The 16,800-nt window shown below is 42.7% G+C and overlaps 1 protein-coding gene across 1 annotated transcript in view; it reads left to right on the top strand.

Moving 5' to 3' along the window:
* Window positions 1–6,673: 6,673 nt before the first annotated feature.
* The window catches only part of FAM186A (family with sequence similarity 186 member A), a 69,458-nt gene continuing 59,331 nt past the window's right edge, over window positions 6,674–16,800 (top strand). Inside the window, exon 1 of the mRNA XM_039472339.2 lies at window positions 6,674–6,865. Within this exon, the coding sequence (XP_039328273.1) occupies window positions 6,674–6,865 (192 nt within the window). The remainder of the gene's footprint in view (window positions 6,866–16,800) is intronic.

Below are 16,800 nucleotides of genomic sequence, written 5' to 3'. Positions count from 1 at the left end.
TTATCATTCATTCCCATTTCACAGTTGAAGGAGCCCTCTAGGAGGTTGGGTTTCCCTTAAGCACACCTTTTTTTTTAACTTTTTTTTCTTTAAAGACAGAGTATCACCGTGTTGCCCTGGATGGTCCTGATCTCCTGACCTCGTGATCCGCCCGCGTAGGCCTCCCAAAGTGCTGGGATTATAGGCGTGAGCCACCCCGCCTGGCCCCCTTAAGTACACCTTTAAAGAACTTTGCCCCGGGCTCACTTGAATTAGTTACTCATATCTCCGCTTAATATACTGGTAATAGACCCAGCGCTGTGGCTGAAGACCAAGGTGGGTGGATCACGAGGTCAGGAGTTCAAAACCAGCCTGGCCAAGATCATGAAACCCCTGTCTCTACTGAAAATACAAAAATTAGCTGGGCATGGTGGCGTGTGCCTGTAATTCCAGCTCTTCGGGAGGCTGAGGCAGAGAATTGCTTGAACCCGGTAGGCAGACGTTGCAGTGAGCAGAGATCTAGCCACTGCACTCCAGCCTGGGTGACAGAGCAAGACTCCGTCTCCAAAAAATATATATATATAGATATGTATATCTATATATATGTATATGCTACTAGTAGTAACACTTAGTCTGGATAGTCTCTTCATTAATGTTCTGCCGTTAATTCAAATGAAATACAACAAAAACAAAATTAATTTTTAAAATTATCTTTATAATTAAAAAAAATTTTTTTTATAAAGATGGGGTTTCACCATATTGGTCAGGCTGGTCTTGAACTCCTGATCTCATGTGATCCGCCTGCCTTGTCCTCCAAAATGCTTGGATTACAGGCGTGAGCCACCACATCCAGCTATAATTTTTTATAGGATGGTCCAAATTCCTTATTATCTTTCGCAATATATAGTAGCATCTATCCCTCCCTTAATACTCCCACTTCTACCTCCTAGTTCAAACACTCATCTTTTGAAATAATCATGTCTTGGCAGGGAGGGGTGGCTCATGCCTATAATCGCAGCACTTTGGTAGGCTGAGGCAAGCCGATCACTTGAGGTCAGTTGTTCAAGATCGGCCTGGCCAACATGGTAAAACCCCATCTCTACTAAAAATACAAAATTAGCTGGATGTGGTGGTGCACACCTGTAATCCCCGCTACTTGGGAAGCTGAGGCAGGAGAATCGCTTGACCAGGGAGGCAGGGATTGCAGTGAACCAACATCATGCCACTGCATTCCAGCCCAGGCAATAGAGTGAGACTCTGTCTCTAATAATAATAATAATAATAATAATAATAATAATAAAAAAATAAAAATTGGCCAGGAGTTGTGGCTCATGCTTGTAATCTTAGCACTTTGGGAGGGCAAGGTGGGTGGATTGCCTGAGCTCAGGAGTTTGAAAGCAGCCTGAGCAACATGGTTAAACGCTGTCTCTACTAAAATACAAAAAAAATCAGCAGGGCATGGCAGAGTGCACCTTTGTCTCAGCTACACAGGAGGCTGAGGCAAGAGATTCGCTTGAACCTGGGAGGCAGAAGTTGCAGTGAGCCGAGATCCTGCCACTACACTCCAACCTGAGCGACAGAGCAAGACTCTGTCTCTAAAAAATAAATAAATAGGCTGCTCTCAGTGGCTCACGCCTGTAATCCTAGCACTTTGGGAGGCCAAGGGCGGGCAGATCACCTCAGGTCAAGAGTTCAATCCAGCCTGACCAAAATGGAGAAACCCCGTCTCTAATAAAAATACAAAATTAGCTGGGTATGGTGGTGTATGACTATAATCCCAGCTACTCAGGAGGCTAAGGCAGGAGAATCACTTGAACCTGGGAGGCAGAGGTTGCAGTGAGCTGAGATTGCACCACTGCACTCCAATCTGGGTAACAGGAGCGAAACTCGTCTCAAAAACAAATAAGAATAAATAAATAACCATGTCTTGATTTTTCCAATAGATTTTTCTATTCTATTATTTAAAAAATCTTCCTAAAGTGAAGGTTCCATTTTCACAAAACAGCTGTTGCTTGATTTCAAGACTTGCCATTCTGATCTCATGTAATCTTCCTTGCTTTGCTGCAAACGGAAGTTCATTCCACCACCAAACTGCTGAAATCTATCTCAGACCCACCTAATCTGGTCCTCAGATAAACTCTGGTTAGGTTATCTAAGTGATTAAACCAATCTCCTTACTTTCCGCCCAAGATACAAACTCATTAACACTCACCTCCAAAGCCATGGCTCAAGGTATCTTCCCTATCTGTATTGCCTCCATTTGTCAATCAACCTTCTCTCTCCATAAGGTTTTTCACAGACTCTGCTTCCTACAGATTTCTTCGTGTCCCTTGTTAGCACTTGATTGTTATATTTTACCTTAAATTTTTTTCTTTTTCTGTTTTTTGTTTTTGTTTTTGTTTCTATTCTTCAGTTTAGGATAATGGCAGCTGCATAGTGTTTCAACAAATATTTCTCAGATTGAAAGGGAAGTAGGACTTAAAAACTGACTTTAAGATGCCTTCATGTCCAATTGCTGATTGATGAATTCCATGCTGCATAAAAGACGCAAGTGAGAGAGAGAGAGAAATAACACACAGTTAGTGTAGTTAACAAGCATTTAGGCTACTTTGTGAATGCCCACTGGGGTAAGCAATGCATGACAGATAAAATTATTTACTTTAAACAAAATAAATAATAAAAAAAATATTTATTTTTGAGATGGAGTTCCTCTTGTCACTCAGGCTGGAGTGCAGTGGCATGATCTCAGCTCACTGCACCCTCCACCTTCTAGGTTCAAGCGATTCTCCTGCCTCAGCCTCCCAAGTAGCTGGGACCACAAGTGCCCACCACCATGCCCAGCTAATTTTTTGTATTTTTAGTAGAGACAGGGTTTCACCATGTTGGTCAGGCTGGTCTTGAACTCCTGACCTCAAGTAATCCACCTGCCTCTGCCTTCCAAAGTGCTGGGATTACAGGCATGAGCCACCCCACTCGGCCATAAAATTTATTTAATGATGTCACATTCTAACATTATACCTGGGCATGGTGGCTCACGCCTGTAATCCCAGCACTTTGGGAGGCCGAGGCAGGTGGCTCACTTAAGGTCAGTAGTTCGAGACCAGCCTGGCCAACACAGTGAACACCCATATCTACCAAAAATATAAATAATTAGCCAAGTATGCCAGGCACAGTGGCTCACGCCTGTAATCCCAGCACTTTGGGATGCTGAGGCGGGCGAATCACCTGAAGTTGGGAGTTTGAGACTAGCCTGGCCAACATGGTGAAACCCCATCTCTACTAAAAATACAAAAATTAGCCAAGTGTGGTGGCAGGTGCCTGTGATCCCAGCTACTCTGGAGTCTGAGGCAGCAGAATTGCTTGAACCCAGGAGGCAGAGGTTTCAGTGAGCTGAGATTGTGCAAATGCACTCTAGCCTGAGTGACACAGCAAGACTCCATCTCAAAAAAAAAAAAAGGAAAAGAAAAAGAAAAGAAAAGTTTTCATTAGAAGAGACAGCAGAAACTAGAAACTATAATGGATGTTCAAGCTGTAGACAGTTTCTGTGGAAGAACTAATGAAGAACATGCCAAATGTGAGAAAAACAAAATTAAAGCACAGCATGTGGTTAAGATATTCACGAACTGGGCTGGATGCAGTGGCTCATGCCTGTAATCCCAGCATTTTGGGAGGCCAAGGCAGGTGGATCACGAGGTCAAGAGATCGAGACCATCCTGGTCAACATGGTGAAACCCCGTCTCTACTAAAAATACAAAAATCAGCTGGGCATGGTGGCGCGTGCCTGTAATCCCAGCTACTCAGGAGGCTGAGGCAGAAGAATTGCCTGAACCCAGGAGGCAGAGGTTGCGGTGAGCTGAGATCGCGCCATTGCACTCCAGTCTGGGTAACAAGAGCAAAACTCTGTCTCAAAAAAAAAAAAAAGATATTCACGAACTTCCTGCTGAGCAGTCTAGGGGGAAAAAAAAAAGATATTCAGGAACTACTGGATAGAGACCAATAATAGTTACAGTTATATCTCAGTGAAGCAAATACTATAATAGAAAGTTCAAAAAGTAATTTGAGAACATGCGGTGGCAGCAATTTAGTCAATGAGATCTTAAAGAGAAGAAAAAATATTTAATTAGCTTTCTGTTTATTGACTGATATCTTTAAAAGACAACATGCTATGCCTGTAATCCCAGCACTTTGGGAAGCCAAGGCAGGTGAAACTCCTGAGGTCAGGAGTTTCAGACCAGCCTGTCCAACATGGTGAAACCCCATCTCTACTAAAAATACAAAAATTAGCCTGGCGTTGTGATGGATGCCTGTAATCCCAGTTACTCGGGAGTCTGAGGAAGGAGAATCGCTAGAACCCAGGAGGCAGAGGTTACAGTGAGCTGAGATTCTGCCACAGCACTCCAGCCTGGGCAACAAGAGTGAAAGTCCATCTCAAAAAAACAAAACAAAACAAAAAAAACACTACTTTGCCTGGGTGCAGTGGCTCACACCGGTAATCCCATCAGTTTGGGAGGCCAAGGTAGGTGAATCACTTGAGGTTAGGAGTTTGAGACCAGCCTGGCCAATGTAGTGAAACCCTGTCTCTACTAAAACTACAAAATAATTAGCCAGGTGTGGTGGCAGACGCCTGTAATCCCAGCTACTTGGGAGGCTGAGATAGGAGAACTGCTTGAACTTGGAAGGTGGAGGTTGCAGTGAGCTGAGATTCCACCACTGCACTCCAACCTGGGCAACAGAGCGAGACACCGTCTAAAAAATAAAAATGGGAAAAAAAAAAAAAAAAGACTACTACTTAATGATCCCTAGTCTCCCTTTCTCTGTAGGACTGAAACACATAAATTGTTTCATTTTACAAGTTTACAAAAAGAACTTAACATAGGACTAATAAGTTTACAAGGACTCAACATAGGAAGTTCTTGCAGAGACATAAAGAAATTGCAGGCCGGGCGTGCTGGCTCACGCCTGTACTCCTAGCAGTTTGGGAGGCTGAGGTGGGTGTATAACCTGAGGTCGGGCGTTCAAGACCAGCCTGGCCATCATGGTGAAACCCCATTTTAAATAAATAAATAAATAAATAAATAAACAAATAAATTGCATCCATAATTTATATAGAATGTAAAAGCTATAAAATTATATTATATAGCTTATTATTAATAATACATACACCTGGCCTGGTGCGTGGCTCACACCTGTAATCCCAGCACTTTGGGAGACTGAGATGGGTGGATCACCTGAGGTCGGGAGTTCAAGACCAGCCTGGCCAACATGGTAAAACACTGTCTCTACTAAAAATACAAAAATTAGGCTGGGCAAGGTGGCTCACACCTGTAATCCCAGCACTTTGGGAGGCCGAGGCAGGAGTTTGAGACCAGCCTGACCAACATGGTGAAACCCCGTCTCTACTAAAAATACAAAAATTATCTGGGCATAGTGGTGTGCTCCTGTAATCCCAGCTACTCAGGAGGCTGAGGCAGGAGAATTGCTTTAACCCAGGAGGCAGAGGTTGCGGTGAGCTGAGATTGTGCCACTTCACTCCAGCCTGGACGACAGAGCAAGATACCATCTCAAAAAAAACCAAAATTATTTGGGAGGCTGAGGCAGGTGGATCACAAGGTCAGGAGATGGAGACCATCCTGGCTAACACGGTGAAACCCTGTCTCTACTAAAGATACAAAAAATTAGCTGGGCGTGGTGGTGCATGCCTGTATTCCCAGGTACTTGAGAGGCTGAGGCAGGAGAATCACTTGAACCCAGGAGGCAGAGGTTGCAGTGAGCTGAGATTGCACCACTGCATTCCAGCCTGGTGACAGAGTGAGAATCTGTCTTTGAAAAAAAAAAAGAAAGAAAAGAAAAAAGAGTAAGCAGTGCAGAGTATGATCTACATCCCAATGATATCATCCAAGTTACTACATGTCTAGGAAAAGTTAAGGGGCACCTAAGGAAGTAGTTGTAAGCCCGTATTCCATTACAGGTTTAAAAATACTTAAGTAGCCAGGTGTGATGGCTCACGCCTGTAATCCCAGTACCTTGGAAGGCTGAGATGGGTAGATCACCTGAGCTCAGGAGTTCGAGACCAGCCTGACTGACATGGTGAGACCCCATCTCTACGAATAATACAAAAATTAGGTGGTACACGCCTGTAACCCAGTTATTTGGGAGGCTGAGGCAGGAGAATTGCTTGAACCCAAGAGTGGGAGGTTGCAGTGAGCTGAGATCAGGCCATTGCACTCCAGCCTGGGCGACAAGAGTAAAATTCCATCTCAAAAAAAAAAAAAAAAAAAAAGCCTAAGCAAAAGCCCAGGAAGAGAGAAGAACCAGGAATTACATTTTTACATTTGACACATCAAGATTTTGAGCTAATTTAAGCAGGGCTATATCTTCTATTTATTTAAGTGTTCTTGTTATTTCCTACCCTCTGCCCCCCTTCACCATTCTACCATGGCAGCATATAGAATGCCCACTTCTCTGCATGTAGTAAGCACTCTTTACATGTTTGATCAATGATAATGTCACAACGGATCTATTGTGACATCAACAGGACTGGAATACCATGGTAGCCATCAATTAGTAGCTGAGTATGCCACAGCTTCTGGGAGCAGAAAAGACCTCTCTTAGCTTCCTACTGAATATCTTTATTCCCATTTTCCTAGATTCTGTGAAAAAGAAGAAATAAAAGGAAATCACCCACATTTTCAAAATGTTTATCAAAATGCAAAATGAGATAGACCGTGACAGTGAATCAGAAAAATACATCAAGGATTCCACCATCATGAGAAGAGATCCCCAAAATGTTCTTGGTCCTTCGGTGCTCCCTAAACTTGAGATCCCATTCTCAGTAAAGGATATCATCTCCAGGATTGAGCAAGCACAGCTCCATCGAGCCAGACAGGTAGGTCCAGAGGCTGCAATTTTCTTTTTAAACTTTCTGTGACCAAGTACATTTTTGCTTGTTGTTAGAAATCATTTTCACAATATTTGACTGTATTTAAGGTAGCTTTGACTTCAAATCACAATTTCACCTGACACTGACTGTGGATATAGCAAGCTCCAATTTGACATTAATATCTTTATATCAGGATTAATAAAGCCATTTAAGAAATAAATCAAGGCCATGCCTGGTGGCTCACATCTGTAATCCCAGCACTTTGGGAGACTGAGATGGGTGGATTACCTGAGGTCAGGAGTTTGAGACCAGCCTGGCCAACCTGGTGAAACCCTGTCTCTACTAAAAATACAAAAATTAGCCAGTGGTGGGCACCTGTAATCCCAGTTAATCAGGAGACTGAGGCAGAAGAATCGCTTGAACTTCAGAGGCAGAGGTTGCTGTGAGCTAAGATAGTGCCAGTGCACTCCACCCTGGACAACAAGAGTGAGACTCGGAGAGAGAGAGAGAGAGAGAGAGAGAGACAGAGAGAGAGAGAGAGAGAGAGAGAGAGAGAGAAATCATGTGCTACCAAATGATTGGGATAGAAAAACAGTTTTAAATTTATAGCTACTACCAATATCTAATTTCAGCCAATAGTTTTCATTTGTTCCCTATGGAACTTTTATCAAATAGCTATTAACCAGATGGAATTTAGATTGCTTTGAATTCTAGTTCCTTTCATTTTCCCTGTACATTTCAAGGGAGAAATAGTCTAAGAGAAACTGAAGGACATTAAGTAGAGTGTTTAAATAACATTGGCCTGGTGTGGTGGCTCATGTCTGTAATTCCCATACTTTGGGAGGCTGAGATGGGAGGATCTCTTGAAGCCAGGAGTTAGAGACCAGCCTGATCAACATAGTGAGACCCCATCTCTATATTTTCAGAAAATGAAATAAATAAATAAATAAATAACGTAAGAATCAAAGAGACCCCAAACAATTACAGTTATACTGCATTTTATTCTCTCAAAATACAAAATCAGGCCAGGCACAGTGACTCATGCTTGTAATCCCAGTGCTTTGGGAGGCCAAGGCAGGAGGATCTCTTGAGGTGAGGAGTTCCAGACTAGCTTGGCCAACATAAGGAGACCTCCTGTCTACTAAAAATAAAAAAATTAGCCATGCGTGGGAGCTCAAGCCTGTAGTCCCAGCTACAGAGGATCCCTTGAACCCAGGAGACTGCAGTGAGCACCAAGCTTGCACTACTGCACCCCACCCAGCATGGGTGACAGAGGAAGACCCTGTCTTAAAAAAAAATCAATCATGTTAGACAAAATTGATTAAGGGGGAGAGCTTTCCTATGTGTAAGGAAAGCTACACTGGTCACAATGGCTCACATCTGTAATCCTAGCAATTTGGGAGGCGAAGGTGAGAGGCTCACTTGAGCCCAAGAGTTTGAGACCAGCCCAGGCAACAAAGCAAGACCCTGTCTCTACAAAATAGCCGGGGAGTGGTGATATGTGCTTTTAGTCCCAGCTACTCGGGAGAGTCCCTTGAGACTAGGAGTTCGAGGTTACAGTGAGCTATGGATTGTGCCACTGCATTCCAGCCTGGTGACAGAGGAGACTGTCTAAAAAAACAAAAAGAATGCTAGCCACACACAGTGGCTCACTCCTGTAATCCCAGCACTTTGGGAGGCCAACACAGGAAGGTCACTTGAGCCCAGGAGTTCAAGACCAGTCCGGACAACATGCTGAGACTCCAGTCTCTCTCTCCATATATAGATACGTATATATACATATATATATACACATATATACATATATATACATACACATACATATATACATATATATGTGTATGTATATATATACATATATATGAGAATTTTATATATGTTTTTATATATGAATAATTATATATATAAAATATGTATATAAGGCCCCACCCAGCCTTATTCTTGTATTTTTTTTTTTTTTTTTTTTTTTGAGACGGAGTTTCGCTCTTGTTACTCAGGCTGGAGTGCAATGGCCCAATCTCAGCTCACCGCAACCTCTGCCTCCTGGGTTCAGGCAATTCTCCTGCCTCAGCCTCCTGAGTAGCTGGGATTACAGGCACGCGCCACCATGCCCAGCTAGTTTTTTTTGTATTTTTATTAGAGACGGGGTTTCACCATGTTTGCCAGGATGGTCTCGATCTCTTGACCTTGTGATCCACCCGCCTCGGCCTCCCAAAGTGCTGGGATTACAGGCTTGAGCCACCGCGCCCAGCTATTCTTGTATTTTTCAGTACAGATGGTGTTTCACCATTGGTCTCAAACTCCTGACCTTGTGATCATGTCTCAAGCAGGCTGGTTTTGAACTCCTGACCTCGTGATCTGCTCGCCTTAGCCTCTCAAAGTGCTAGGATTACAGGCGTGAGCCACCGGCACCCGACCCACAGTGTTTGCTTTGAACAGCTTTATTGAAGCATAGTTAGCATACAATAAAATGTATGCAACCTCTGCCTCCCGGGCTCAAGCCATCCTCCCATCTCAGTCTTCCAAGTAGCTGAGACTACAGGCACGCACACCACCATTGCTGGCTAATTTTTGCATTTTTCTTAGAGATGGGGTTTCACCATGTTGCCCTGGCTGGTCTTGGACTCCGCAGCCTCCCAGAGGGCTAAGATTACAGGCTGGAGCCACCACACCTGTCCTAAAATGTACATTTTATTGTATTTGTTTTATTTTATTTTATTTTATTTGTTTTTTGAAATGGGAGTCTTGCTTTGTCACCAGGCTGGGGTGCAGTGGCACAATCTCAGCTCACTGCAACCTCTGCCTTCTAGGGTCAAGCTATTCTGCCTCAACCTCCCAAGTAGCTGGGACTACAGGCATATGCCACCACACCCAGCCAATTTAAAAAAAATTTTTAGTAGAGAAGGGGCTTCACCATGTTGGCCAGGATGGTCTCAGTCTCCTGATCTCATGATGCACCTTGCATCAGCCTCCCAAAGTGTTGGGATTTCAGGCGTGAGCCACCGTGCTCGGCCTAAAATGTACAGTTTATAAGTATATAAGTATCGATAAATACGTGTGAAACCTTCACCGCTTCAACATAATGAATTTACCCACTTCCCCGCCTCAGAAAGTTTCTTCATGTGGCTTTATAATCCCTCCCACATGCTGTTCCATGACCCACCTCAATCCCCACTAACCACCAATCTGCTTCTGTCACTGTATGTTAATTTGCGTATTTTAGATTTTATATAAGCAGAGCCAACAGCATCTACTTTCTTCTGCCTCACATCTTTCACTTAGCATGACTGTTTTGAGATTCATCCACACTTTTGCATATATAAATAGTCGATGCTTTTTTATCATTGTTTTTCCATGACATGGCATGGACCATTTCTGGTTTTGGGTTATTACAAATAAAGCTGCTATAAACATTCATGCACAAGTTATTATACAGACATATGCTTTCATTTCTCTGGAAAAAATACCTAAGTTTGGAATGGCTAAGTCTAAAGGTAGTAAATGTTCAATTTAAAAAATAAACTACCAGGCTGGGTGCGGTGGCTCACGCCTGTAACCCCAGCACTTTGGGAGGCCGAGGTGGCAGATCACCTGAGGTCGGGAGTTCAAGACCAGCCTGACCAACATGGAGAAACCCTGTCTCTACTAAAACTACAATATTAGCCGGGCATGGTGGCCCATACCTGTAATCCCAGCTACTTGGGAGGCTGAGGCATGAGAATTGCTTGAACCCGGGACGGAGAGGTTGCTATGAGCCACGATCGCAGCATTGTACTCTAGCCTGGGCAACAAGAGTGAAACTCGGTCTCAAAAAAATAAAATAAAATACCAAACTGTTTTTGGAAGTGGGTATACTATCTTTTTTTTTTTTTTTTTTTTTTACAAAGGAGAAAAAGTAGATGATCTTCTCAAAAGATGTGATACATCAATTGATAAGCTTTAATACACATTTATAATAAAATCTCTTATTTTTATATAAGAAAAAGAATAAAGAAGAGGAAGAAAGAGAAATAGGAAGAGGGAGAGAGGATGGGGGTATTGCTTTATTGCCCGGGCTAGAATGCAATCTAAATATAAGTATGCCTATAATTGTCCTTAATAATGAAGATATAAAAGAAAATGAGGGAAGAGAATAACAAACAAGGAGCCAACATTTTGTTTAAACTTCTAAGTTGATATGATGTGGTACTGATAAGAGTGTATATTTTGTATATTTAAAGTGGAGAGTTCTATAAATGTTAATTACATTTACTTGTTCCAGGTCTGAGTTCAAGTCCTGGATATCGTTATTAATTTTCTGTCTCATTGATCTGTCTAATATTAATGTTGAAGTCTCCCACTATTATTATGTGGGAGTCTAAGTCTCTTTATAAGTCTTGTATGTTTGCATATTCCTGTATTGGGTGCGTATATATTTAGGATCTTTAGCTCTCCTTGTTGTTGCATTGATCCTTTTATCATTATATAATGTCCTTCTTTGCTTTCAATCTTTGTTGCTTAATTGTAACTTCTACTTTTTATTTATTTATTTTAGCGCTCTGTTTGGTTGGTAAATCCTTCTCCATCCCTTGTTTTGAGTCTTCGTGTATCCTTGAATGTGAGATGGGTCTGGATGCAGCATACTGATGGGTTTTAGTTTTTTATTCAGATTGCCTGTCTGTCTTTGGATTGGGGGATTTAGTCAATTTAAATTTAGAATTAATAATAATATCTGTGAGTTTAATACTGCCGTTTAATATTAGCTGGCTATTTTGCCCATTAGTTGATGTAAATTCTTGGTAATTTTTTAGAAAGGCTGATACTGTTTGTTCCTTTCTATGTGTAGTGGTTCTTTCAGAAGCTCTTGTAAAGCAGGCCTGGTGGTGATGAAATCTCTGAGTGCTTGCTTGTTCACAAAAAACTTTATTTTTCCTTCACTTATGAAGCTTAGTTTGGCTGGATGTGAAATTCTGGGTTGAAAGTTCTTTTCTTTAAGGATGTTGAATATTGGTCCCCACTCTCTTCTGGCTTGCAGGGTTTCTGCTGAGACATCTGCCGTAAGTCTGATAGGCTTCCCTTTGTGGGTAACCTGACCTTTCTCTCTGGCTGCCCTTAGTATTTTCTCCTTCATTTTAACCCTGGTGAATCTGACGATTATGTCTCTTGGAGTTGCTCTTCTTGAGGAATATCTCTGTGGTGTTCTCTGTATTACCTGGAGTTGAATATTATCCTGCCTTACTAGGTTGGGAAAATTTTCCTGAATAATGTCCTGAAGCGTATTTTCCAGCTTGGATTCATTTTCTTTGTCACATTCAGGTACACCTATCAAGCGTAGATTAGGTCTTGTCACATAGTCCCATATTTCTTGGAGACTTTGCTTGTTCCTTTATATTCTTTTTTCTCTAATCTTGTCTTCTGGTTTTATTTCATTGAGTTGGTCTTCAATCTCTGATATCCTTTCTTCTGCTTGATCAATTCGGCTGTTAAAACTTGTGCATACCTCACGAAATTCTCGTATTGTGTTTTTCAGCTCCATCAATTCACTTATATTCCTCTCTAAATTGTGTATTCTTGTTAACATTTTGTCACATCTTTTTTCAAAGTTCTTAGTTTCTTTGGATTGGGTTAAAACAAGTTCTTTTAATTCACAGAAGTTTCTCATTATCCACACTTTGAAGCCTGCTTCTGTAATTGGAACACACTCGTTCTCCATCAAGCCTTGTTCCGTTGCTGATGAGGAACTGTGATCCCCTGCTGAGGGAGAGGCGTTCTGATCTTGGGTATTCTAGGCCTTTTTTGGCTGTTTTCTTCCCTTCGTTATAAATTTATCCATCTTTGGTCTTTGTATTTACCGTCTTTGTAATTGGGTTTCTGAGTGCACGTCCGAATTACTGATTCTCAGCGCCGAAATCTGAGCAACCCACTGTGCCGACTAAATCAGCAGCGTTAAGATTGATGGTGCTTTTCTGACTCTGCACCAAGAACCGTCGCTCCGAAGCACCGGCAAAACGGCCTCGCCGGTCATAAGAGTCGTGCTGGCGACCTGTGGGGCTCCTCCGCTGGGAATCTCCTGGTGCGTGGGCAACAAGAATTCATGTGAAGGTGTGGCGTCCTCTCGTTCTTTGTGCTTTCACTGGGAGCTACAATCCCGAGCTGCTAGTGGTCAGCCATCTTGGATCTCTCTCCCCGGAAGTGGGTATACTATCTTACATTCCCGAAAGCAGGATATGAGACTTTCAGTTACCCTGAATCTTTATCAACATTTGATGTACTCAATCATTTAAATTTTAGCCATTCCAAAAAGTATGCAACAATCTCATTGTGGTTTGCACTTTCATAATGACTAATGATTTTGAACATCTTTTCATGGGTTAATTTGCACTGATCTGCCAGGGAAAGTGGTTCACATCTGGAATCACAGCACCTTTGGAGGCTGTGGATGGCAAATCACTTGAGCCCAGGAGTTCAAGACCAGCCTAGGCAACCTGACCAAACAAAAAAAATTAATTAGCTGGGCATGGTGGCATGAGCCTGTAATTCTAGCTACTTGGGAGGGTGAGGGGAGAGGATTAGGTGAGGCTTGAGCCTTGGTGTTGGAGGCTGTAGTGATCCATGATTCTGCCACTGCACTCTAGCCTGGGCAGCAGAGTGAGACTTTGTCTAAAAAAAAAAAAAAAAAAAAAAAAAAAAAGTCAATTAAGGCTAGGCGCCGTGGCTCATGCCTGTTAATCCCAGCACTTTGAGAGGCTAAGGTGGGTGGATCACGAGGTCAGGAGTTCACGACCAGCCTGGCCAATATGGTGAAAGATACAAAATACAAAAATTAGCTGGGCATGGTGGTGCGCACCTGTAGTCCCAGCTACTTGGGAGGCTGAGGCAGAAGAATTGCTTGAACTGGAAGGCAGAGGTTGCAGTGAGCCAAGATCACACCATGGCACTCCAACCTAAGTGACAGAGCAAGATTTCGTCTCAAAAAACAAAAACAAAACAAATCAACTAGATAGCATAAGGGGAAAATAATTGCACTGATATGACATTGTGGTTCAGATCATTTGCCCATATGTTCTATTTTATTTATTTATTTCTGTACAGCTAGAAGCACTATTGGAGTAGATATTCATTGATTTTTATTTTTACTTTTTTTTTTTTTTGAGACAGAGTCTTGCTGTGTTGCTCAGGCTGGAGCGCGGTGGTGAGATCTTGTCTCACTGCAACCTCCACCTCCTGGGTTCAAGTGATTCTCTTGCCTCAGCTTCATAGCAGCTGGAATTATAGGCATGTGTCACCACGCCCGGCTAATTTTGTATTTTTAGTAGAGATGGGGTTTCATCATATTGGCCATGCTGGTCTTGAACTCCTGACCTCACATGATCCATTCGCCTCAGCCTCCCAAAGTGCTAGGATTATAGGCATTAGCCACTGCTCCTGGCCTATCTATATGTTTTAAATTGAGTGTTACATTTTCTCATTATTCAGTTGTGAGTATTCTTCTATACGCTGAATACAAATTTATGAAAAGTGATTTGCAAGAATATTCTTCCATTCTATAGCTTGTATTTTTCTTCTACTGATAATGTCTTTCAAAGAACAGAAGTTCTAAGTCCAATTTACTATTTTCTTTTGTGAATTGTGCTTTTGGTGTCATGTATAAGCAAACTGTCTATCCTTAGGTCATAAACATTTTTTTCTATGTATTATTTTTCTTTTTTATTCATTTTTTTCTTTTTCTTTTCTCTTATGTGTTCTTTATTTATTTTATTTTATTTTTTTGAGACGGAGTTTCGCTCGTTACCCAGGCTGGAGTGCAATGGTGCGATCTCAGCTCACTGCAACCTCCACCTCCTGGGTTTAGGCAATTCTCCTGCCTCAGCCTCCTGAGTAGCTGTGATTACAGGCACACGCCACCATGCCCAGCTAATTTTTTTGTATTTTTAGTAGAGACGGGGTTTCACCATGTTGATCAGGATGGTCTCGATCTCTTGACCTCATGATCCACCCACCTTGGCCTCCCAAAGTGCTGGGATTACAGGCTTGAGCCACCGAGCCTGGCCTCTTATGTGTGTTTTTTTTTTTTTTTTTTTGAGACAGAGTTTCGCTCTTGTTACCCAGGTTGGAGTGCAATGGCGCGATTTCGGCTCACCGCAACCTCCGCCTCCTGGGTTCAAGCAATTCTCCTGTCTCAGCCTCCTGAGTAGCTGGGATTACAGGCACGCGCCACCATGCCCAGCTAATGTTTTGTATTTTTAGTAGAGACGGGGTTTCACCATGTTGACCAGGATGGTCTCGATCTCTTGACCTCGTGATCCACCCGCCTCGGCCTCCCAAAGTGCTGGGATTACAGGCTTGAGCCACCGCGCCCGGCCTCTTATGTGTTTTTATAGGAGTTTTAGACTTAACATTCAGGTCTACGATCCATTTTTTTTTTTTTTTTTTTTTTTTAGACAAGTCTTGCTCTGTCACCCAAGATGGATTGCAGTGGCATGAACTTGGCTCACTGCAACCTCTAGCGCCTACATTCAGGCGATTCTCCTGCCTCAGCCTCCTGAGTAGCTGGGATTACAGGCACCTGCCACCAGGTCTAGCTAATTTATTGTATTTGTAGTAGAGACAGGGTTTCACCATGTTGACCGTGGCTGGTCTCAAACTCCTAATCTCAGGTGATCCGCCCACCTCAGCCTCCCAAAGTGCTAGGATTACAGGTGTGAGCCACCGTGCCTGGTCTACATTTATACTATTACCTTTCTTCCTGACCTTCCCCAAGGTGATCTATGACCTTGTACCAGAGTAACTGCACTGGAATAAAGAAAATAATCAGACCTTTAGGGGACTGCTGGACACTGGCTCTGAGCTGACATTAATTCCAGGAGACCAAAAACATTATTGTGGTCTACCCATTAATGAAAAAAGCTTTAGCTCAGGCCCATCTCACAGTGAACCCAGCGTGTCCTGAAACCCATCCTGTGGCTATTTCACAAGTTCCAAAACGTATAATTGGAATATACATACTCAGCAGCTGGAAGAATCCCCACACTGGCTCCCTGACCTGTGGAGTGAGGGATACTATGATGGGAAAGGCCAAATAGGGGCCACTACTGCCTCTATCTAGGAAAATAGTAAAAACCAAATATCCCATTCTTGGAGGAATTAACGCCATCATCAAGTACTTCAAAGATGCCGTGGTGCTGATTTCAAGCATATCCTCATTCAACTTGCCTGTTTGGCCTGTGAACAATACAGACGAATTTTGGAGAATGACAGTAGATTATTGTAAGCTTAACTAGGTACTAACTCCAATCACAGCTTCTGTACCAGATGTGGTTTTATTGCTTGATCAAATTAACACATCCCCTGGTTCTTGGAATGCCGCTATGATCTGGCAAATGATTATTTCTTCAAACCTGTCAATAAGGCCCCCCAGAAGTAGTTTGCTTCTGGCTGGCAAGGCCAGCAAGATAGCTTCACTCCTCTCTTAGGAGTATATCAGCTCTCCAGTTTTGGTAGAATTTACCTGCAAAACCACCTGGCCCAAGGAAGTTTCTTTTTTTGAGATGGAGTTTCACTCTTGTTGCCCAGGCTGGAGCGCAGTAGTGCCGTCTTGGCTCACTGTAACCTCTGCCTTCTCGGGTTCAAGCCATTCTCCTGCCTCAGCTTCCCAAGTAGCTGGGATTACAGGTTTGCACCACCATTCTCGGCTAATTTTGTATTTTTAGCAGAGATAGGGTTTCACATGTTGGCCAGGCTGGTCTTGGACTCATGACTGTAGGTGATCCGCCCGCCTTGGCCTCCCAAAGTGCTGGGATTATAGGTGTGAGCCACCATGTCCAGCTGGGATTTTTATTATTGATTCATTCTGCTTACTAGGTAGGGTCTATTCAGATTTTCCATTTATTTGTGATTTGGTCTTAGTAGCTTTTGTGTTTCTATGACTTTCCATCTCATCTAGCTTATCCAATTTGGTGGCA

The sequence above is a fragment of the Saimiri boliviensis genome, chromosome 7, assembly GCF_048565385.1.
Source record: "Saimiri boliviensis isolate mSaiBol1 chromosome 7, mSaiBol1.pri, whole genome shotgun sequence".
In the NCBI taxonomy this organism is placed as follows: Eukaryota; Metazoa; Chordata; class Mammalia; order Primates; family Cebidae; genus Saimiri; species Saimiri boliviensis.
Note: the sequence above shows the minus strand (reverse complement) of the source record. Positions and strands in the feature narration are given on the sequence as shown.